The following is a 24,028-nucleotide window of genomic DNA, read 5'->3' on the forward strand; positions in this document are numbered from 1 at the left end:
CTTGCATCAAGACAGTGATTAATTGCTTGGTTCCAGCTTGGTCACAGCTAGTCCTGGCTCTGAAAAGCCAAGGAAGTCTTCTGTTTGCAAAAAGAACCTTTCTCCTGGTGAGCTTGGTCATTCTGATACTGAGATGTCCTGGTTTTGCCTGATGAATATCTCATCTCCCATTACTATCTTGGTCAGCTCCAGATCTGAATTCCCTATGTTTTTTCTTGGGCTCATAAAAATCTCACATTTATGTGAAGTAAGTGAATGTCATGTCAGTTGATTCATTCTTATGTTCAAGAACATGAGACAGGCAGGGACTGCTTCTTCTCCCTGTAATGACAAGTGGGTTAGAGACAGAGTCATATAATGGAATTTGGACTCTGAAGTTCTGGGGCTTTTTAACAGTGAGATGATGTCTCTCATCTGGGATAAGAGGCAATATCCCTGATGAATTTGTTTTCCATTTCTTTGTATCAATCAACCTAGGTGCCAGAGTTCATTCCCAGGAAAAGAGATGATTCCATGTCACATGTAAGACACCTCTCTTGGTTGCTTCTTCTCTTACACATTACAGGGCTTCAGCAGCCTCTTCTGTGTCTGAGTCATGTTAATGCTGGAGATGCAGGGTGGGAAAATGGTAAAGAGGAGCAAAATCTGGAAAGAGGCAAACATGACAAGGGGTAGGGCAGAGAAAAGCAAATGAAGAAGCTGGGGAGCACAGAGAATACTATGGCTAGGGAAAGGAGAGAGAGAAATCAAAGGAAGGGGAGGGAGGAGATGGGAGTTGGAGATTTTGGTAGGACAGATGTCTGTTTCTCCTTCAAGCTACTTGTAGTCTCAGGCGAGTTGTGGGTTTTGTGTTTGTTTTGGGTTTGGCTTTTTTTCATTTTTTTTTTAACTTGGCAGCCAGACAAGGTGTTTTTTCTGCATGTCCTGGTCCGCAGCGGTGACAATGTGCTCTTTGAGGGTCACAAGAAGGTTCTGGTTGAGCCCCCAAAGAATGTAATTCTGGTAGAGACAGACAAGGGCTTATACAAACCTGGAGAAATAGGTAAGGCAAGAAGGTGGCATATGAAAATGGGGAGGGAAGGGTAAAGGTAGCAGCAACGTCCTGGGGGAAGATTTCACCAAGTTCAGCAAACTAAGCTTGTTGGAGATGGAAGAAAGCAAATCTCTGTTATCAATGTTTCCAGGAACAGGATGAGTCAGCATGTCACCCTCTGAGCAGTACTGCACCAAATGCCCAGGTGTTGTTTTGCTGAAGAATATCTAGTGAGACCTAAAATGAAAGCCAGGATTCTCCAAGACACTGTGTAAACTTTTGCTGTTTTTTGAAGACTGTTGATTACAATTGAGTAAAGCCTAGAGTGACAGTTCCAAGATGTAGAAATACAGAGAGTTACTCTACAGTCCAACATATGAACAGACTGCAGACAGACCAACCTCACTGTTTAACACATCATTGTAATCTTGCCATGTAAGAGCAGTGAGTTTCTACAGCCCGCAGCTGCATATAAACCTCACAGACAAATTTCTCTGGGGTGGGAGATGCTGGGGAGGGCTGTTTGGGGAAACACCTAAACACCTCTGAGGTAAATGGAGACATAGGAATACTGGAGCACAGAAAAGGAGAAGCAGATTTGTGCAAGGCCATGCTGCAGCCAGAATGCTTTACTATAATTTTCTTTATATCTCCAGTGAAATTTCGAATTGTGAACCTTGACAAGGACCTTAAAGTCATTAAAAATGAGGTGAGTATCGCCTTGTACTTTTCTAGAAGTAGAAGCCTCAGCATGAGACACGTTGAGAGGCTCATGAAAGAGACATCTCCATTCATGCCTGTTAAACCACAAGAACAAGTGATCTTTGAAGGGGAGTGACTCATCCTCTGGTCCCTTGGAAAAAGCCTGCAGTGTAAGCTAGCACAAAGGAAGGAGGAGATATAGTGTGGGGTCTGGATGGGGCGGAACTTTCTGGTCAGGGGCCCATGTCAGACAGTGTTATTGATACCTGTTCACACGGATGATGTTCTATTCTGTACAAAACTGAACTTGTGTTTCTATTGTTTTTACAGTATTCCCAGATATGGCTGCAGGTAAGTGACAGAGAACTCACCAAAGGGAGATGTGTGTCTCTTCCACTGTGCCCTTTCACTCCTGGACAGAGTTGTGTCACAAACATAACCTCATAAGGTTGTGGTTTATGGGTCAGGTTTAGCTGAAGTCTTTTCTGCCTGCTCAGCCTGGGTTCTTCATTCCATCCAGTACCTCTGTGATGCGTACAGCTGAGTTGGAGGCAGGGCAGTAATGAACCTTTGCCCAACACCTTGTTTGCACAGAGCACAAGGCTTAGTGCCCAGTAGACACAGCACAGCTGCTTCTCCTTCCCATGGTGTTATGGTGTTACTGCTTCCCAGTAGCTTTACTGTTCTTGGCAGTCTTTGCAATTCAAAAATTCAGTAAAATGATACTGGAGGGAGGAGGAGGAATCTTGCCTGGTGATCTGGCAACCTCTTCACTGGGGCAAGGGTAAGCTCTTGTAGTGCTTTCTTGTGTCGGAGTATGGCTGGACCTGCCAGGTATCCATGCTCTCAGTGTGACTTCGTGGCTCTGCATGTCCTTTCCCAAACAGGATCCTGAATATAACCGTGTTGCTGAGTGGCTGAATGTAAAGTCAAGACAAGGCATTGTGGATCTGTCCTTCCCACTGGCCTCCGAAGCACTCCTTGGGGAGTACACCATCTCAGTGCAACAGGACATGGCTCAAAAAACCTTCACGGTTGATGAATATGGTGAGACTTGGACAACAGACGTGAGGGAAAAGCAGTGTGGGTAGCTGGAGAAGGGAGTGGGATGATGTGGGCACGTTCATCAGTCCTTCTTTCCTGAGAGAACAGCAGACTGGGGACAGGGACAGATGGGCCTGTGCACGCATCTCATGCTGGGCTGGTGGTTCTGCAGCTGCATAGGGTACAAGGGAGAGGCTGTGTTCTGGTATCTTGTTCTAGCTGCAGCTAGGCCCTGTGATGAGCACTCTCTGCCGCTCATTGTTACCCTCTTCTAAGCCAAGTTTACCCTCCACTCCAGTTAGCTGCCATAACAGGAAGTGGCATCATGCCCAAGTCCCATTCAGTTGCAGTGATGTAAATAAGGACAAAACCCTGTGCCTTTTAAAATGTTTATGCTTGACAGAGCTGGAGTAGAAAGCAGTCCCATGTGCCACTCTAGTAGCAATAAAGGGTGGTGTGGCTGAAGCAGCACACCATTTTGCTGCATCTTCATCAGAATGCAGCCTACTGATAAAAAATTAGTGACATTACTGTCTTTCCCACCATCTGGGCCGCAGCTATAACAAAACTTGCACTCAGTGACCACACACAGTATTACTTTCTTTTCCTCCATTCATATCTTCCTCACTTCCATGCAGTGCTGAAAAAATTTGAAATAAAGATTGAGCACCCACCATTTATCACTACAGAGGATGTGGAATTTCAGCTGAAGGTCTGTGGCAAGTGAGTACATGATATCACTGTGACCTCTGGCCTTTGGCTCCACGGTCACCTCCAGATTGCCCATAGCCTTCCAATATGATGTTCTTGCGTTATCCTATGGTTGAGGGAGCCAGATCACTCTCTGGAACAGGCTTCTCACACCTGGTCATTTACTGTGAGGCTGAAGGACACTAAGGATGCTGGGTGTAATGGGTGGAGAAGAATGCAAACTGATCTTAAGGAATAAGCTTAAGTTCCTGAGCAAAGAAGGTACAAAGCTCTCCCAGGCTTCACTTCTCCCTGATGATGGGGCAGGGGGTGGGGTGGGGGTGGGGGCATCGCCTGAATCAATATTTCTGCTGAAGTGGCCATTCTTCAGGTGATTGTTTCTCCCCTTTGACACAGGTATACCTATGGGAAGCCTGTTCAAGGGGAAATAAATATTACTTTTATTACATTATCCCAGTTCTTTGAAGACAATTTAACAAATTCTACTGAGGGGAGGAAGCAAAACAGCAGGGTAGGTGAACAAATAGGAGCACGTAAAGTATAACCTGTTGGAAAAGTATGTCTCTCCCCTTAACCTGCCTCGATGCACCTCTGATGTCCACTGACCTGTATAGTCTGGTGTCTTCTCACTTGCTAGACCTGATCAGATCATTGATTCTTCTTCCTGTGACTCTATTGCTTGAATTACTGCTCTAGCTCCCCAAATCTGACTCTGTTTCAGGAGAAGATGTAAGCTCTGTCTAAGTAATGATACCTGCAGCCTTTCCCAAGGCTCTGTATGATACCATAGGGAACCAGATCACTGCTCTGTTCAGCCCTGTGACGGCTCCCAGCAATAAGCAGGCTATCGGAGCATCCGATGGTCTGCGGCTTAATACCCTGTTTCTTGCTAATGGATCATCTTAAGCTTGCTAGTGTCCTGTCTGGGATTATGTCCAGTGCTGGTTACACTTCCTGTGCACTTGTCTTCATTATACATTTGTGGTTAAGCTCCGCACTTGGTTTTTCCTGTGGCTTTCAGATGCAGCTCTTTCAGCCTGAAAGTCACAAGAAAATATTTCAAAATGTCAAACCAACTAGCAACAAGCCGGAATATAGAAATCCACCTGGATCTCTGTATCTTTTAAAATGTACCCAGTAGCAAAATATCTCTGTCTGGAATGCTGCAGAGCCTTAGCCATGTAAAACACCAACTGAATGCCAGCTCCCTCCCACATAGCTTGTAAGAGGCTCTGCAAGGTTCTCTGGAGAACTGAACAGGCATGACTGGGAACACTGTCCACCTCCCCTCTCCGGCAGACTGGCTGTACCCAGTGTCCGCCTTAATGCTTGGCAAAGCTCTTGCAATCTGTAACTGGTTGGATACCCTTGTTTAACATGGCCACATCACAGAGATGGCCATGAACTGGAAAGCCACAGGTCAGGATTTATTCTTTAGGACCATGCAGTTTCAGGGAGGAGGTTATCTTTAATTCAAGAAAAGACACCCATGCTCTTTCATCTGCAGGGTCTGGGCTTAATCCAGTCTCCTGAGTTTGTCTGAGACATAATTAATCCTTATGTGATTTGCCTGAAGCACTTTTTTCTGCCACTTATTTGGTGATTGCTTAATCTGAGTACATTGGTTTTCTTCCCTGGCTAAGCTCTCCATGGTGGGTTTCTGCAGTGAAAACCTTTTGACCTTTCATCTGTTCCACAAGTATTTGGAAATACTTCTTTAGGATCACCCAGCATCTGTGAAACAGCTTCTCTTCCACTACACCATGTTCTTTCTCACTGTTCATGCCTCTCTTTCTCCAGACAAACAAGGACGGCTGCAGTACATTTACAGTGAAGACAGAGAATCTGGAATTAGATGAAATGGACAGCTACATAGTTGTGATAGGAAAAATGATGGAAGACGGAACAGGTACTGACAGATATGTGAAGCGTTTTCTTCCTTACAATCAACTTCTGATCCTTTGTTTCTTTGAAATTTTTGGCTTTGGTCTTTCTGTGGCTGTTGAATTCCTTTTGAAAAAGTAACTTGAGGATTCCCAAGTCTTCTGGCATGATGACGGTCTCTATTCTAGTACTTCTTCCATCTATTATTATCAGATTTCCTAGTTCTCTCCACCCTTCATCTCCACCAGCATATAGACAACTTCTTAGCGATTGCCTGGGCACCGAGGTGTTCCTCAGCCACTTGTGAGGCCCTGGTTAGGATGCAAAAGTCACCAACAAACCCTCACGGTCCTTGCTGGTTGTAGTGCACCATCCTGACAGGTCATCCCTACCCACAGGCTCTTGTCTTCTCTTTTCCTAAGCTTGAGGCAGGGCTGCTTATGCACACTCCTGCTGTGCTGCATCCCATTCTGCTCCCAGTCTGACACTGATTATAAAGAGGTAGGTTATCAGTGTTAATCAGGTTATCAGTGTTAATGTGCACCTAGCTCTGGCAACTGCAGATGTCCATTTTTTGAACTGTCATACTGTGTGTGGAGTCCTTCAGGCCACTTCTAGGCATCTACAGTATAGCTCTCTATAGCTAGTCATCTAGTTTCTATTCATTTCCAATAAAGAGAAATAAGTTCTTATAGGTTATGATACCCCATGTCACGAAGCAGAGGGTCTGGGAAGTTTGAGGGAATCGTATTCTAAAAGAATGTATTTTCTCTCCTAAATTTAGAGGCTGTAGATGTTTTAGGTAGTGTTGAGGCATCTTCTTGTCTACTGCTTCCTTAAGAGCACTTCTAGGGTTTAACAGATTTCTTATCTTTCCAACCAGGAGCAAAGACTATGGAAACTGCTGGAATTCCTATTGCAACGAGAATGAAGTCTATTGAGTTTATCAACTTCCATTCATTCTACAAACGTGGACTGCCATACACAGGAAAGGTAAAATCCATAGATCCCTTCTCTGCTGAGAGTACATCATAGGTCTAATCTTACATAGGCAGAAAGCAACAACCTCCAGGAAAAGTAAGTGCTGTTCTGCTGATACCCAGCAACTGTGAGTGAAACCTCCTGTAGAAGAAATTTCTCCTTCCCATCCTAATCTATTATATTCCCTGGACAGAAATTTTGGGGCCAGAAGCCTCCCTGGAGGCTTCCCCAGCAGTAGTTCCTGAAAGCAGTATGTGCAATAAGAGGCATATGGAATGGGAATGGTGTTGGCAGGGAAATAATATTCCCTTTGGACAAATGCTTATGGCAACTTGGCAGAAATCGCTAAAGCCTTGTATATCAGTTTACTGGCAGCCACTTCTGACTCAAATCTCCTAGAAGATGCTAGAGCTGATGTCCCACTGGGGCCAGAAACAGTCTCACCTGGGCCAGTATTGACCCAATCATGAAGGAGGACAAGGAATTAAGTTGCTGGAGAGAAGTCTGTTTCTGATCATCAAGGACGCTGCGCCATTGTCCAAGAAAAAGCTCAGGATCAGAGGAAATCACCTTTTTCCCCCCAGTATAGGTGTCTCATTCTCATTTGGCTGCACTACTATTTATTTCTAGTCCTGAAAAGCTGCACATTGTTGGTTTTGTATGTTTATCACACTTTTATTTGGATCCTTCCAACCTGTCTGAAAGCTGGGCTGAGGAAACCCAGTGACAGAAACAATTAATATTAAGCATGTGCAATGTAGCACAATGGAATATTAACTTCCTCCCCTTCTCTGCAGATGTTCTGCCACAGTGACAATTCTCCTCTCAAAAATGAAACGGTCTACCTAACAGTTGACATCAATGATGAGGAGACACACCTGTCATTCCTCACAGATGAAAATGGGGAAGTTCACTTCTCACTGGATACCACCAGCTGGAACAGCACACTGGTTTCTCTGAAGGTGAGCATCAGCCACAGGAAAGGGAGGATAAAATAAAGGTGGACTGAGGAGGGAAAGAAAGTGGAAGAAATCTGGGTTTTGGAGCATAGTCCCCTGGCTCTTAATCTCATTTGACTATGTCTGTAAAGCATCTTTAATTATTCTCCAGTGCCATCTCCTCAGGGAGACTGGAGGTTGTACTGCAACAGTTCAGCCAAATTGTCACCAAAGGTGCTCTGCTGTCCTGAGCTGGAGCATGATCCTGATCTTTTGTATTCCCCCTCACCATCCTTTGACTCCACTAAAAACATCTGTTAATCTGAACTCTCCCTTGGAAGAAATCTTCCCTTTCTTCACTCTGTGGTGTGCTGGTGGTGACTTAGCAGAACTGGGAGTCGATACCTGTCTCTGTTGAACTCCACTTTTGTGGAGTTCTCCCTTGCCCTGGAGCTGCACACCGCTTGCCCAGGCTCAGCCTGGCAGGTAGCTCTTGAGCTCCCTTTCAATACCAGACCTCGAAGCACCTCACTGCTGCTTCTCACAAATTCTGGTCCTGCAGCTGGAGCTTGTTGTTACCAGCCTGGCTGTACACCATCTTTCCACTACCTGCATTCCAAAAAAAAAGTGGCATCATGCCTATCTCCTGACTCGAATTCTTGGCCAATATTGCCCCACTCAGGACAGAGAGAAATCACAGCTCTTCCACTAGGACTGTCAGACATGGATGTGCCTAGGCACCATCACAGAAACACAAATTTAACTTTTACCATGGGACTAAACACAGTGAAACTGTAAGAAAAGTGACATGCTTGATGTTTTTGCATTGCAGCCTTGCAGCCCATACCACCCAATTCAGGCATTTACCAAATTGCCTTGCAGCCCATACCACCCAATTCAGAGAAGCTGTTTGAAAAGGCACCCCTGTCCCAGGGTTTGAAGACTGGACAGTTGTCAGCATAGTCCTGAAAGCAATCCCTTCAGGGGTATCTCAGTTTGGGCAACAAACTAGCTTTTCACAAATGAATCCAAGGATTAGAAAATGCCAACTTCATTTACTGGGTAGCGTTTATTCTTTCCTTTAACTGTTACAGCTTAGCAAATTTTACAGTCCAGCAAAGGAATAATTTTTTATATATAGCAAGTTCCATTATCTTAAGAATAAGATAATGAATAAGAATTTTAAGAATAAAACATTAAAGAAAAGGATCATCCAAGCAAATGCGTACCAGAAATCACATAAACTATACAGGACAGAGAGCTCGGCTGCTGTGCACACACCACTGAATGAAATAAATAATCCAGGGTCTGACACAGCCCAGGTAGTGCTTCCATAAATTGATACAGCTCCCAGTTTAAAGTTGTTTTCTCCTCCTCTCCCTCCTCCCTCTCCCCATTGTGGGTTGTACTTTGTGTCCTTTGTCTCCAGAAGGTGCAGCACTCCTATTGTCACACATTCCTCAGAGACTGGAACTATTGTTCCACATGTTTTTCCCTGAGACTTCACTCTATCTAGGGTGAAGTTCCCTAATTTTGGTTGGACGGGATTTGGTGATCAGAGGTTCTGTAATCTGGGAGGTAGATTTCTGTCCTCAGGGAGCCTGGGAACAGGTTCTAGTTCTTGTTCCTGGGCCCATGGCTATTGTTCACAGAGCCCTAAATTATCTGCAAAGAAGTAAATCTTCACCATAAAAAAGCTCTTTTGGTGCTTGCTATGCTTTAGGGCATCTTACCAGAAACACAAACTGAAAACAGGGGTGCTGTGCTGGGGTTGAAGTCTGGTGTGGGGTGTGTCCCCATGGAAAGAAAAAGGAAGAAAAATAAGATTGTGAGTAATTCTATTAGATTTTTGCTAAAATTCCCTAACAGAGTCTCATCAGAGAATTTAAAATGACAATTAAACAAAAGAATATTTTAAGCATACAGATGTGTGGCCTGCCATTAGCTCAGGTAATAACTTAGTGTTTTCAGTAGGTGTACACCTTATATCACTCAGTACTGATTGCCAACTCATGTTTTTGTGCTCTGAAGGGTACCTACAACCTTGGAAATCATGATGAGCAGGATTCTTCTGAAAGTCACACAGAAGTTGAGGATAGCTTCCACTGGCTGAAAGCTTTCTACTCTGAGAGCAACAGTTTCCTTGAGATCAAGGCCAGGAATGATGAGATGCCCTGTAATCAAAAGCAGGAAGTGCAAGTGGATTATATCATTGACCGGAATAAATTCAGCTCTGAAACAGACTACATTGATTTCTACTACTTGGTGAGCACAGAAGACAGCTGATTCTTAGGGCAAGATTATGCTTGCTGTCATTTAACCCTTTCACACAACACAGTTACTCATGGGAAAGGGTAAGCTACTCCTGGGCCACTATAAGTCAGTCTGTGAGTTCTGTTCTGCCCAAACCTACTCCTGTTCTCCAGGTCCTAGACCTGCTCCTAGGCCACGGCTGTTTTATTTTGTGAGGAGTGCCTTGACCAAAGCTTGGGGGATAGATGCCTGCCATTCACCCTACATTCTACTATGTTCACATGGGTTGCAGTGGAGGGCTGGCCTGGTTTCTGCCCAGCAGCTGTGCCCCAGACTTCCATCTGTGTCTGGGGCAATCTGTCTGTGAACTAAGAGGCAGTATCTGGGGAAGCTGACCTCCCCTGGCATATATATTTACAGGAAAAGGTTTGAAATTACACAGGGTTTTGATGCCCTCCAGAGGTATGTAATTGTGTTTTGATGAGTTCCACTTTCAGGAAAGTAAGTCCAAGGCAACAGCGTGACTACAGCCGTGCTGAGAGGTTGTGAGTACCTCCGTCATTGAACTAGGCTCATTCGTACAGTGAGAAAAATACTGTATCCCAGTAATGTGAAGATTAGGGTTCACTGGGGCTTAAGAGCAGCTCCTCCTATCTTTAGATGTACCTCTGCCTTTTTAAGTGGCCACATCTTGTCATTTCCTAACCAACAGCTCTCAAGTCCCTTCCCAGCTATGTTATCACCACCTCTGCTGCAGAACTCTTCAGGTCATGTCCTGCCAGAGAAACTTCTGTGACAACATCTGTCAGATGTTCTTCTCTCTCCTCTTGCTCTTTTTCCACTCTCTTCATGCCTTCAGAATTCAGGCCCTTGAATGGCTCTTCTCTTTGCTCTTCAGGTGATATCAAAAGGCAAGATCCTTTTCAGTGGAGAGAAGCAGTTGCCAGTTCCCCAGCATGAGAGTGAGTAGATTCACATGAAGCGCCTCATAACACGCTCCAGAAAAGCGTGAGCACTATCCAGCAACAACCTCTGTAGGTGGGAGTTATCAAACTGAGTTGTTAGTGGTTTTCCACCTCATTAGATCAACACAGTCTCCACTCATATCAGTTCAGTGTCCTTCCAGGTGACTGTCCTTCTCCTGCCTTGTCTAATTGATCTCACATCCAATCTTACAACGTTACTTCTAGCTTGTATCTTTGGAGAAGACACACAATTGGTGTAGCTTGCCTGTTCATTTAAGGTCCTATAGGCAAGAGGAATATTTTTGCCAACTTTGAGACAAAGAGGTGGCCAATATCCTGGGTTTATTGTTAATCTGTAACAGTATCTGTGTGGGATGTTCTTATATACAGGTAGAAGTCATTAAATTTCCTCTTTTGATGCTTATTGTGTGTCCTACCCCAATGAGCTGATTCAATTGAGTGTTTTCCCTCTCTTCCTCCGCTATCTTTTGCAGATCTGCAGGGCTCGTTCTCACTGACTCTGACTATTGGCAATGACTTCCTGCCTGATATCAATCTTCTGCTGTATACAGTCTTCTCGGATGGAGAGGTGGTGGCTGATGTGGAAGAGTTTAAAGTAGAAAAGTGCTTTAGACACAAGGTGAGTAGAAACATGAGTGCAGTAGCACCACTGCTGTGCTGTGGTTCCTGGTCTTCTTTTATCCTCAGCCAAGTGATGTAAGCTAGATACACAGCAAATCAGATGCCCAGTATTTTTGGCTGGAAAAAAAATAGGTAACCTCCTTCTTCCCTGAATTTCTAGTCCTGCCCTTCTTAACACCAATTGTCAAGCCTTTCCCAAGGAGTAAACCAGACTCCCTTGAACTCTGTTTTCCCCCTCCATTCCCCATGATTGACTTGGGAACACACTGTCCCCCACATTCTGCCTAACACAAAAAAGACACCTGCCTGCTTAGCTCCCTGTGGCAGCTCTGTGTCAGGGGGTGGTGGCTGTGTGGTGGTAGGGGAATGCTGCCTGGCTGTACACACTGCAGCCCCCGTAACCTTCCCAGTGGGTTTCCAGAAGGGCCTGTCTCAGCACCTGATCTCCTTTCCATACTTTATTCTCTTTCTTTCTCTCTGGTGCCCAGAGTTGCAGTCTCTAACAGTAAGCCCCGTCTTCTTTTGTAGGTGTCACTGGACTTCTCACACAAGGAGGAAGTGCCAGGATCAAAGGTCAGTTTGGACCTCAAGGCTGCTCCAGGGTCCTTGTGCTCTGTCCAAGCTGTTGACAAGAGTGTCCTCTTGAAGAACAACAACACCCTAACAGCAGACAGGGTGAGTGCAGCCTGCCATGACATATATGATATAATCTAGAGCCTGCCTACCTTCAGTTTCATGCGTTGGCAGGAGGAAGCCCATAGACCATCCCAGAACACAGCTGCAGTGTTAGGCGGCTGCCCTGGCATTCCCTCTCCTCAGCCTCTTCTGAGCAGTTAGGTGGTGACCGTGTTCATCGTGCATCAGCCCTGCACTGTGGGCCTCTGCCTGGAGAGTGGTGGATACTGCGTGGCACTGCAGGGGTAGGCAGGGGGAGTAGCTTCAAGGAGATGCTGGCGCTTTCCACTTGGAGAGAGGGTGCTTAGCGGCTTTCCTCACATCCATCTTTCTCTCTGCTCTTCCATCTTCCACCAGGCAGTGGGGCTAAACCTTTGAAACGGAATTTTCGCCCGGTGGGGTCCTCCTATCCCTCTGCCCCTAAAATCGCTGGATTTTAACCATGCAACAGATCAAGCCGAGCACTTGAGCAGTTCTTCAGAAAAGAACTAGGGGACAGCACCTCGTGCACACAGTGGTCAGGAGTTTGGTGGCACCCAGGTGCATTCTGAGAGAATCTAGAAGAGTTGAAGGAACTTACCTTAAACCAGCTGTGTGCTTTGGGGGAATGAATTTAAGACCTAAAACAAAAATACCACAAGAATTGAAAATCCTAACATGTGTATACCAGAGCTAATACACAGGCATATGCCTCATGCAAAGTTGTAAGATAAGTCATAGCAGGCCAGACTGATACAAAGAAACTTCAGCAAATCCAGGGGGACTTGCTGCATCTGTAGATAAAAATACCGCAAGAATTGAAAATCCTAACATAATTCCACATGTATACCAGAGCTAATACACAGGCATATGTCCCATGCAAAGTTGTAAGATAAGTCATAGCAGGCCAGACTGATACAAAGAAACTTCAGCAAATCCAGGGGGACTTGCTGCATCTGTAGATAGGACCACAGTGTGATCTCATGTTCCGTTTTACAGGAATACTGTAATAATGCAGAGAGCACTTGCATCATCTACTAACAGGTATATAAAGTAGTAATCATTAAATATGTAAGTCGGATGTGCCAATGCCTTGTGCTCAAACTGGATCATGTGCTTTTATCCTAATCTTGCACCCTAGAGTGCTTGGCTTGGACTGTCAGTGGTGAAAGTCTGCAGACTAAAAGCTACTTGCCTACATCTGCTCCTTGGGCTTCATGTCCTTTAGTATAAGCTGGACCAGTGTCACCTTCCACAACTGCAAAGCTTTACAAAATATAATAGTTGGGTGCAATCCAAATATTTGACCCATACACATGCTTGTTGGACAGTTACTTATGAAGACCTCTGTTTTTCCATTGCAGCTGTATGAGAATTTCTTTGATGACAGCTTTACAATTGAAGGACGAGGGTTTCCTTATCACTTGGAAGACTTTGAGGCATACCCTTGTCTGCCTCAGCAGTCCAGTCTGCACAAAAAGACTCAGATGGAAGCACCATGGTACCAAAGTGATGGTGATGTCTTTAATCTGTTTAAGGTTACTATCTACACTTCCATTGAACTTTTCCTGAGCCAGTAGTTGCCAGTATGCCATCCTTGAATGCCTATAAGAATTTACTCTTAGCAAACTTCAGCTGCCCTGACTTTTATCACTGCAAGTCATCTGGGTAGCCACACTCATTTGGGGACCATGGGGAAAGATTAAACTTACGAGTAAGCATAGTACAAACCACTTGATTAGAGAAAGAGAGTATAAAGATTTATAAACTTAGTTTAGGCTCCCATTTCAACAAAGAGGGAGTGGCAAAAATATCCCAGTAAGATCTGAGCACCTTACCGTATTTTGGCTGATTGCCATTTGGCTATTATTTTCGTTGCAAACTTTAGTCTGTGTTTCATTGAGTCTCACTTATTTCTTCTCAAAGAAGTTTTAACAATTATAAGTCCTTCAGCATTTGGATTTATAGCTAACTGTCAAAACAAATGACAATATAAGCTAATCCAAAGCAAGCACAATAGCCAGAGAAAGATTAACAACATGTCTGCTAACTGAAACCAGTGCTGCTTCTGACAGAAATACGTGCAAATGAAAGCACCTCACAATAGAGAAGATGGTAGCAATACACTGAAAACAACCCAAAATGGAGTTTGAGTTGCATGGGCTTCTCAGGCTGACAGAATTCTACCTTTCAAATTCAGATCCTGCTTCCCCACAAAAGGCATGGTACTCTGCTGTCTTCTAGATGCTTACTGCCAGACTGTGTTGGATGGTAGTTAAAGGAGATCCCACTATAACTCCATCGTTAGTGATGGTTGTCCTGTAACATGCGACTAAGTTCACAGGCATGTACAGCCTCCACAGAACGGGTGAAGACCCATGCTCTCCATGAAGGGTTTTGGCACTTCAGGATGGTAGAAGAGTTCTCAGTGACTTGCAGACCATTAAATCAAAGCAAGGATTGCTCACAGGATCAAATGCATGTGCAATGGTATCTTCTCATCCATGCACATGAGGGTGCATTCAATCCAGTCTTTCCACCTTGTGAAGCACAGGCCCTGAGAGTCTGAGTTTCATTCGGATAAAAGAAGAATGCACACTAAGTTGTGACTGAGTTCTCCATCAGTTTTCTAATCCATGATTGATACTAACTTGTGTAAGAACAATTGTTTGTGAACAGCCAGTCAGATCTTTCAATTCTAAAACTGTGCAAAGATTTAAATCTTAGAAATTTTTTCTCTTAAGTTTTTTTATGGGATATATGGTGGTTGGCTTATTGTTAAGGTTAGGCATATGAAGGACAGCTCTTGCTAAAATTTACTTTCATGAGAAGTAATAATTGGCCCCAGTATTCCCCAGAAGCTGGTTTCCTATCCTCATGCATTGTCCATAGTCTGAGCCTGTAAGTCTATGCATATATATATATAAACAAGCAGCATTTTAAAGTGTTTCAGCTACCACCACCCCTCTTACGTTACCTGCTATTGTGAGATATTTTCAACATTTCTTGTTCCCTTTTATTTGTCATTGATTTACTCTCTTCACTGTTTTCCTAGAAATTGAGCATGAAAATATTAACCAATACTAGAATCAAGAAACCAGTTTCCTGTATACGACCAGACTTTAAGAAAAAGATGTATTCTGGAAAAAACAATGTTGTTGGTAAGGAATGGACATGTCTTCCTTGACTGAAGGGGCTTTTCTCTCCCAGTTCTGGCCAGCCTGCAGCTGAGAGGGCTGACTTCCATTATGCTGTGTTTCTTGTTTGTGAATGCAAGGAGCAAAACTTGTGTCCAGTTCAATGGACCTGGTTTATAAATTGCAGATAAAAGCTCAAATTTCTGTGCCCTATTGTCCCTGTGTTATGCACTCCACCGAAAATGTGTTCTGGTCTCCACCAGTACTTTCACAGATTATTTAAAAGACTGCAACTCCATTTGAGCATGCCGTCTCAAGACCAAACTTGCTGGATCTGTCAGACTGAGCTTCGGGCTAAACTTCATCCAGCTCTGTCTCCCTAAAGCTGTGTTCCCCAAAGATAGAGACACTGTCAGATTCTCACTGAAAAGCCAACCCTGTCCACTCTTGTGTCACAAAGCATTTATGGTTTGTGTTAGATTGCCTGTGAATGAAGAACTAATTACACCTGTAGCTACATATGCTGTTTTATGAGGTATCACTTGTTTTTCTGCAGAAAATCATGTGGTCCATGGTGATTCTGCTCCTCGCCCGGATAACACGAAGAAGCCAAAACCACGGACACTTTTCCCAGAGACCTGGATCTGGGATCTGATCTCTGTCGGGTTGGTAACAGCCCTTACCTGTTTTCCCCAGAGAGATGCTGGGAGATTTCTGACTGTTTATGAGCAAGTTCTCCTCTCTCTCTCTTTCTGCTGCAGGGATGAGGGGCAGGCGTCTCTCCAAGTTGCCGTACCTGATACCATTACGGAATGGAACGCCAACACCTTCTGTGTTGCCGATACGGGCTTTGGATTCTCTCCTCTGACCTCTCTTAGGGTCTTCCAGCCTTTCTTTGTAGATCTGTCACTGCCATACTCTGTGATCCAAGGAGAGACCTTCAGCCTAAAAGCCACTGTCTTCAACTACCTCAAAGACTGTATCCAGGTGAGTGTTGCCTGGTTACACACCTCTGTCAGAGTGAAAACTTGAGCCCAAAGGCAAGCTATGAGCAGCTCAGGAGCTAGATGCTGGCATCTGGGCCTCAAAGCACAGCTTCTCACTTCATGGTGCTTGCTCCATGGTGTGCCACCTGGTGCTAACACTCTGTCAATGTATGCTTGTACACCCCACCACACTCAGGTGCGCACCACCCTCACAGAGACCCCAGAACTAAAGGTGGATGCCTGTCCAGGCTGCCGGTTCACCATCTGCCTCTGCTCAAACGAAGCAAAAACCTTTGAGTGGAACGTGACAGCCACGAGCCTGGGTGAGAATGAGCAGAGAGATGTGTGGTAGCTAGCTGGAGGAGGGGTCGGGTTTGCTTGACTCTGCACATCTGGTCCAGATGCCTGTACGTACAGCTGTCTGCTGCAAGTGCTCAGCACTGTGCCTCTGTGCTCCCTGCAGGCAAAGTGAATGTCACCGTGAGCAGCGTGGCAGAAGATTCACACAGTCTGTGTGCTAACAGGATTGCTGTGACACCTTTGCAAGGAGAGAGAGACACAGTGATAAAACCTCTGCTTGTGAAGGTAAGTGGAGAACACCTGAGGACAGTGGGACATGCCCTGAGGCAGTTAAGAAGATGCTAAGAGGAAGTTTAGCCCCTGCTTCTTGGAAGCAGACAGGCCTGCTGAGGCATGACAACTTCCTTTCCTGCCTTCCTTATCTGAATTAGTCTTTCTCCATCTACAGCCAGGAGGTGTCCTTCAAGAGAAGACCCAAAATGCCTTTCTCTGTGCTGCAGGTATGGGACAAAAATCCCTGACTGCTACTGATCATGACAGAAGGATGCAAGGGGCAGGGCTTCTGCAATTACCCAGAGGTGGGGGGCATGTGTCAGAGACCAAGCCCTGGTGGCACCATCCCTGCCTGGGAGAACATCCAATATCGTTTGTCCATGTCTGTCTTCTACCTGGCTTGTTTCCTTATGTGTGATACTTCTTCCAAGGGGTAAATTTCTGGGTTCTACCTTCCTCAGATAACACTGTCTCTGAAGAGTTCTCCCTGATGCTGCCTGCAGAAGTGCTGGAAGGATCTGGCCGAGCCACTTTCTCTGTGATTGGTGAGAAAGACTTCCCCTGCTCTTGGGTCCTCAGTGGGAAGAGCTTGCACAATGTTTTGGCCTTAATGATGCATCAGCTCAGTTCCTCGTGTGATAAACTGTAAGACATGTGATGGTGGCCTCAGAAATGTAGATCAGGTAATCTCTTTCAATATTTATTCCTCTCATAAGGAATGATCCTGGGTGATCCCCAAGGGGCTGGAGGAGAAGACACAAAATGGGGAACCTCCTCTGATGTCTGTCACTGCCATTCACCTTAAGCAAACCAAAACCATCCCTGCAGATTTCCACCTAGTTTGCCTCTACAATTCTTTTCCCTCCTTTATATCTCTTCAAGAATGACAGCTTTCTTCACCTTTCTTCAGATCCTTTCAAGCTTTGCGTTCCCTCCCTCTTCCCAGAACCACACGATCCTCTGTGCTGGACTAATCCGGGAAGGGTAACTCCGTTCAGTGAGGGGCTGGCTCTTTTCCAAGATACCAGTAGAGTTTAGAGAAGGCAGCAGTCCCTTTGTTTCATACTGCTGAATTTTTGTGCTTTTCCTTTGTCCTGTTACTTTACCTCAAACTTAAGGGGACATCATGGGCCCAGCACTTCAAAATTTAGACCAGCTGCTAGAGATGCCCTTCGGCTGTGGTGAACAGAACATGGTTCAGTTTGCACCAAACATCTTCATACTCCAGTACTTGAATAAGACTAAACAACTGGACCCAGAAATTGAAGATAAAGCACTGAAATTCCTGAGAACAGGTAAACATTGTCCTTCCTCCTGCTGCTTCAAAAGGAAGGTGCTATAAATCAAGGGTGTGGAGCACTAGTCTGGTGGGGAGGTGCAGGGCAGGAGTGAGACCACTGCCAGAGCAATGGCAATGGAAGGTATCACAGAGAATAAGGGAAATGTCTCATGGAATGAAAAGCATGTTTCTGAAGAAGCAGGACTTCTGTCTCTGCCTGTTATTGAGCTATGAAGCCCTTTTTTTTTTTTTTGAGAAGGATGTGGGTAATTAATGATTTCCATCATTTTGTGATGTTTGTGGTTTGTTCCCGTATCAGTCCAAGGCAGACAGAAGTCCCTTATGGAAACAGTGCCATCAGCTGCTATTAACTGGAATAAAGAGTGGCATCTGGGGATAGAGTTTCTTGTCATGCTGCTGTTGCAGGATGCACGGGAGATTGTGGGTTGGTAGGTTTGCCTCAATGTCTCTGACTGTAGGACCTGGTGAAGTCTCTTTCTGTGAAGCCTTCTTCCCACAGCAAGTATACAGTTTGAGATGCTGCAGGCCATCACGCTGAGAATCATGTCCTGGCACTTGTCTTCACAGGTTACCAGCGTCAGCTGCTCTACAAACATGATGATGGCTCTTACAGTGCCTTTGGGAAAGCTGACAACGAGGGCAACACATGGTGAGTGACCAGAGTTAGTACTGTCACCCCAAACCTATTGTCCTTGCTGGTTCAGTTCCTGGCTGTGACATGGGATTTCTTCATGCTCTGCAGGCTGACAGCTTTTGTAGCCAGGTCCTTTGGCCAAGCCAGCTCTCACATTTACATCCATAAGGATCATGTGCATAGCGCTCTGCTCTGGCTGCAGAAGCACCAGCTGCCCAGTGGCTGCTTCCAGAGTGTAGGGGAAGGTACGGCTGCCCGACATGGGAGTGGGAGGAACAGGGTATGGGGCACAGGGCTGCTTCCCAGACTCTTCCACTGTGCATAGTAGCACAAAACAATGTCCCTATAGCCTAGCACAGCCAAGGCAGCTTTCCAGATCAGAATGAAAAAGTGTGGCGTAAAGCAGCAGGCATTTCCTCTGTGTGAGATTTTAATCTCTGCTAGGTTTTCTTCATTTTAACTCTAGCTAAAAGGCACCATGGCTAATTGTGCCAAGGCACTTCAAGGACACAGGGAATAAATAATTTTATATTGGAGTGCTTGTCTAGAACACCCTGATTGGATGCTCCCTCTTCTTATGCCTTATGATGCACAGTACTCTCCAGAGAGGCCACATATCTATATTAGAGCATCTACGTGCTCTGATAAGGGATTATCTGAAGACACAGTTGTCTCACCAACTGTGACTTCTCCTGGAGCCTGGCATCCCCAAAATGATGCCTGCAGTGTAGCTGGAAATGCACCAAACTCTTGGTGAACGTGCCCTAGCGCTCAGGTACCAGTGTGCATGCAGTATGGCAATACTTGGGTTCATTGTCTTTGTAAAGGCTAAGAATTTTCCTGACTGTTCAGATTGCAAAATTGCACATATTAAATACAAGGCACATTTATGAAAGAAAACAGGCTGCTATTTTAAGCAAAGCAAATGTTTACACATTTTTATTTTTTTTAAATTTGGATGCAGTAAAAAAATAAAACCAGAGGGTACATGTAGCCTGTTCATCCTCGTCTGACTTTCATTCATTTCTCATCCTGGGCTTTCCATTTGAACAGAACATTTTGGACTCTACCCCTCTCTCCCCAGTCCCCCTTATACTCCCAAGTTTCTGCTATTCAGAGTAAACGATGCTTCTCAGTGTGTCAGCCCAAATTTACCCCCTTATTTTAGATGTAGTCTTGCCTCATGTCTGAGGATGCAAGCAGAACTTCCCCAAGAATCAATGTCCTCTGATGGGAAAAGAGGCTCCTGGAAGCCTGTTTACCCATATTAAACTGTAGCTTCTCACAGTCAGCTGAATCGTAGGTAAACTTGCATTGCTTCTTGTATGCAAATCCTGCATCATAAAAACTTTGTTCACATGTCCTACTGTTGCGTATTTAATAAAATAAATAGCTAAACAGTTTGCTTCGCACTTTTCTATGAGAAGGCACACCTAGACTGTATGCACATTATGGCTCTCGGGCTGCCCTCAACACCGTACTCTCATGATACTCAGTGGGTCTGGAGTGCTTTCCTTCAGTCCCCACAGCTCCAAGAATGCCCAGAGACATGCTACTGTACTCTCTCCGTGGTTGGTTTTGCCTCCTTCGGGTGTCTGTCTGTGTGATTTGCAGGGTGGTGTGGAAGATACGATCTCATTAACAGCCTATGTCACTGCTACACTGGTGGAGCTTCATCTGGAAAAGACAGTAAGTCACATCCAATCTCTTGCAGGGTTTGGGAACATGCTGCATCCTTCATTCCTCCCCAGGTCTCTCATTGCAGGGAGTACCCAGCCTGAGTTGGTGAAAGGTTCTGTCATGCCCCACCTTTGTACACAACAATCTCAGTAGGAATTTTTTAACTTGGGCAAGGAGTTCTTAATATAAATGTCCTGATTTTCAGCAAAGCAGACCATCTGCCATTCCCAACTGATCTCAGCAGAAACAATTGTCTCTGAAAATGGCACAGGGCTTGCAGGGTGAGGCAATAGTTTTCATTAAGCTGATCAGTATAGACAGAGGGGAGAAAAAAGACCACCTTTCAGGTATGCAACCTCACCTCCTTCAGACCTGAAATAAAAGCAATGATCTTCAAGTTGAGTGCCAACTGTTTGAGCCGAGGGGGGCTGATATTCCAGCATTACTGTTACAGTTCTGAAAACAACATCAGACCCCTCAGGAGCTGAAACCCACAGCATGCAGGTCTGACAGTTCTGAGACAGTGTGTTACCAGACACTTCCTACTGCTGGATTCTCCAGTATATTAACAATACCATGGCCCAGTGATCTGCCCAGTCACATCCCTATTTTCAATCCACAGCAAGTGATGCTTTCTCCGCTCTACTTCACATTTCACAGCCCTGAAATTTATTCTATCACTGAAATACATTGAGGATATAGCTGGGATACTTGAGGGTTGGGGATAGATTTTCACAACAAAAAAGTGGCCAGAGGAAATTTGCTGGGTTTGAATTCCTTTCTCAGGACACCATGCTGGATAATGCCTTACGTTGTCTTAAGAATGTAACACTCGATAAGATGAGCCTGTATGTCAAGGCCTTGATGGCTTATGTCTTCACACTGACCAAGGACGTGGAGATGAGAGAGGAGCTCCTGGATATGCTTGAGAGGGAAACTGGTAGGTTGTTGCTGTTTAGAAGATTTTGGGTCGTGGGGGTAGTGACTGTGTTTAAGGTCTGATATCTGTAGGATTTGATTGTAGTCATTTGGGAAATTTAACTATTCTCAGATTGGCTTTTCTGTCAGAAAATGGTAATTTATTGACACTGTGAAAGTCTCTAGTTTTCTCAGACCTAGGAAACAATTTCTAATCAAAAGCAGCCGAGGTGATCCATGCTTAATTTGTGTGTTCAAAGCACTCACCTGAGTTGTGGTGCTCCCATCATTCTTCAGCAATTCATACAAGAGATTTTGCAGAGGACACTTGACTCACGATGTCTACTCAGCTGCTGGTCAGGGCATTTACTTGCTGAGTTCAAACCTTTGGATTGCTTTCCCATTGCTGCTCAGGGCGCTTGGGTGGGTGCGTCTTCTTTGTTTTGCTGCTGAGCTTGGTTCTTCCATTTGCCTCTTTAACTTGGAAAAAAATGGACTTTTATCCTGAATGAAGATGCCAGGTGGGGGTTTCAAAGCACCTAAGCCTATGGTTAAACAGTTGGTAACAGTATTGCCTGTTTTGGCTTAAGTAAGTTGTTCTCCACCTCTGTTCATCTGGTGTCAGGGGGAACCACATTTGGGACTGAAAAATAACACAGAAGAAAAAAAGGAGAGAGGATTTTTCAGCCTGATCAGCTACCAGTGCAGTGCACTGCATAGCTGCTCAAGCTGCCCAGCTGGCTTCACAGGATGGCTAGTGGGTGAACCGGAAGGAGTAGACTTGCACACACTGAGTGCAACACTTTTCATAAGGAACAAGTGACGGGAGCACATCCTCATCGAAGTCCAGTCAGTCAATGCTTCTAACTTACCAAGCATTTCAGAAACTGTCCCCTTAAGGCCCTAGGGCACAGAGCACTGCAAACTGCCTATGGGTCAAGTGATAATTTCTTCGGCTCTTGCTTCCACTAATAATAGTTAGCAATGACTTGGCAAGAGCAATGGAGTTACAAGTGAGGGACAGGAGCTGTTCAGCATGTTGAAATGGATTCAGGATTACAGTTGGATCTCAGACAGGATTTTGGTGATTTTTAAAGAATCAAGGCTAATCTGTAGGTCATCTGTAACCTCTCCAAGACACTTTCTACCACTTCATGAAAAAAACTGTCTGCTTATGTCACTTCGGAGGTAAGAAACCACAAATCCCTCATGCAAAAACCTTCCTTTCTGGTAAACATAATTAAGTAATACCAATCCATAGAGTCCCTGAGTGATTTTGTGATTCTTATTTCAAAAGTGAAGGTTTATTCTGAAAACTGACTTTGAATTTTAAAGCATTTGAGGTTTTCACATTTGTACCATCACCGAAAATGTCTACATGGCTACAATTAAGCTAAATTCATGGCTGAATTTTGGTTATCCCCCTACTATCACTACAATAAAACATTCAACAAGACTCAGATGCACTCAGTGCCTGTGAGCTTGGACCGTAGCTGGGAGCCCAACTGTAGCTTAAATTGTCCTAGCCTATGTATCCTCACTGTATAGTGAGGATGCCAACAAGGTAGGCTGGGTAGTCTTGCTCCTCCGGTAGCCTGCCAGCAATTCTCCATCAAAAAGTGACCAACTCTTGTACAATAGATACAACTGACTGGAAAAGAGTCATAGAGCTTTTCAGCACAGGGAGCCCTGTTAGACTAGCCTAGGTAAACGCAGAAACAGAAAAATGCTGCATCCTGAGGACATAGCTTTGAATATACACAGAGCTGAATAAGACTAGGACTGTACTGTAAACAAAAATCCTCTGTTCAGAGTCAATCAGTTTCTAGAGGAACTGTTTCCTGGAGGAACTGATTGAGGATTTAGGGCCTGGATCTCTCTGTGTTTTCAAAGGAAGAAATGGAGCCTATCATAGATCGCTGGCCCTTCCGAGTACAAAAACAACAGGACAGATTGGCTTCTGCACCCTGAGGTTCCCCAACAGGCATGGGCATTTCTGATGATGTACAGGGAAATGTCAGTCCTCAAGACACATCAGGGCAGGAAAAGCTGATGTTCACAGGGGTCTACTGTTCTTCTCTTCCACATGCTTTTCCCTCCATCAGCAGGACTCCTGACATCACATTCCAACAGAGAACAATCTTCGTCTTCTATGATTGAGACAGTAGCCTACATCCTCCTGGCTCATGTCTCCAAATCAGACTCGGCACTCAATGAAGCCTCAGTGAGCAAGCTCGTGCACTGGCTCAGTGGACAAAGAAGTGCCTTTGGTGGATTTGCTTCCACACAGGTAACAAACCGGGGAAAGTCACAGGGGATGGAATGAGATACTGTGCCTGGAGTGACATGCACGTCTCTCATATGCATGTGACACTAGATCCATCCTTTGCAGACAGGCATACATGAGCCCTACTTGGGAATGGGAATGACATGGGGAAACTTTTTCTCTGTGGTGTAATTGGGGTTACCCAGGGCCTGGGACTGCTAACACCAGGGCTCAGAAGCCACCCTTTCAGGTAACAGGTGTCATCCTGCTGCCTGTGCACTTAGTGGCATAGACCCCACTTGTGTAAGAGTGTGAAACAGGGCCATGAGGTGTGCGGTTCTCCCTGCAGTGTCTGAGTTAGTGTGCCAAACCTTGTACTGCATTGCTCCATAGCAAAGTGTCTCTCTCTACCTCCAGGACACAGTTGTTAGCCTGCAGGCCTTGGCTCAGTATGCAGCCCTGATTCCCCAGGAGATGCGAGATGTAAAGGTGACAGTGAAAGGCAAAGAGGCTTCTTCTCCACTGAAGTTCCACGTGCACAGAAACAACAAGTTGGTCCTGCATCAGGCATCTCTCCTTGAAGTCCCAGGGGTGTACACAGTGCAGGTGATGGGCAGTGGCTGTGTCTATGTACAGGTGAGTATGTATCAGGAACAGAGTTGCCAGGTTTTGCTACTGACTTTTCAAGTGAGGTTTGGTTCTAAGCAGGCACTATAGCCTCATATTC

General features: G+C 45.1%; 1 protein-coding gene across 1 annotated transcript in view; it reads left to right on the forward strand.

Annotated features, from left to right (window-relative positions):
- LOC104513032 (alpha-2-macroglobulin-like protein 1) overlaps nucleotides 1–24,028 on the forward strand; it is a 30,638-nt gene that overhangs the window by 1,628 nt on the left and 4,982 nt on the right. The window contains exons 3-31 of the mRNA XM_010156252.1: nucleotides 478–522; nucleotides 898–1,042; nucleotides 1,690–1,742; nucleotides 2,066–2,086; nucleotides 2,623–2,782; nucleotides 3,418–3,502; nucleotides 3,887–4,001; nucleotides 5,291–5,399; nucleotides 6,258–6,367; nucleotides 7,153–7,317; nucleotides 9,325–9,558; nucleotides 10,445–10,508; nucleotides 11,006–11,151; nucleotides 11,682–11,828; nucleotides 13,172–13,345; nucleotides 14,863–14,968; nucleotides 15,501–15,609; nucleotides 15,706–15,931; nucleotides 16,127–16,253; nucleotides 16,394–16,515; nucleotides 16,679–16,730; nucleotides 16,965–17,048; nucleotides 17,622–17,798; nucleotides 18,371–18,452; nucleotides 18,546–18,681; nucleotides 20,031–20,126; nucleotides 20,904–21,057; nucleotides 23,141–23,325; nucleotides 23,719–23,937. Of these exons, the coding sequence (XP_010154554.1) occupies nucleotides 478–522; nucleotides 898–1,042; nucleotides 1,690–1,742; nucleotides 2,066–2,086; nucleotides 2,623–2,782; nucleotides 3,418–3,502; nucleotides 3,887–4,001; nucleotides 5,291–5,399; nucleotides 6,258–6,367; nucleotides 7,153–7,317; nucleotides 9,325–9,558; nucleotides 10,445–10,508; nucleotides 11,006–11,151; nucleotides 11,682–11,828; nucleotides 13,172–13,345; nucleotides 14,863–14,968; nucleotides 15,501–15,609; nucleotides 15,706–15,931; nucleotides 16,127–16,253; nucleotides 16,394–16,515; nucleotides 16,679–16,730; nucleotides 16,965–17,048; nucleotides 17,622–17,798; nucleotides 18,371–18,452; nucleotides 18,546–18,681; nucleotides 20,031–20,126; nucleotides 20,904–21,057; nucleotides 23,141–23,325; nucleotides 23,719–23,937 (3,648 nt within the window). The remainder of the gene's footprint in view (nucleotides 1–477; nucleotides 523–897; nucleotides 1,043–1,689; nucleotides 1,743–2,065; nucleotides 2,087–2,622; nucleotides 2,783–3,417; nucleotides 3,503–3,886; nucleotides 4,002–5,290; nucleotides 5,400–6,257; nucleotides 6,368–7,152; nucleotides 7,318–9,324; nucleotides 9,559–10,444; nucleotides 10,509–11,005; nucleotides 11,152–11,681; nucleotides 11,829–13,171; nucleotides 13,346–14,862; nucleotides 14,969–15,500; nucleotides 15,610–15,705; nucleotides 15,932–16,126; nucleotides 16,254–16,393; nucleotides 16,516–16,678; nucleotides 16,731–16,964; nucleotides 17,049–17,621; nucleotides 17,799–18,370; nucleotides 18,453–18,545; nucleotides 18,682–20,030; nucleotides 20,127–20,903; nucleotides 21,058–23,140; nucleotides 23,326–23,718; nucleotides 23,938–24,028) is intronic.

This window comes from Eurypyga helias, unplaced genomic scaffold (assembly GCF_000690775.1).
Source record: "Eurypyga helias isolate BGI_N326 unplaced genomic scaffold, ASM69077v1 scaffold18167, whole genome shotgun sequence".
Lineage (NCBI taxonomy): Eukaryota > Metazoa > Chordata > Aves > Eurypygiformes > Eurypygidae > Eurypyga > Eurypyga helias.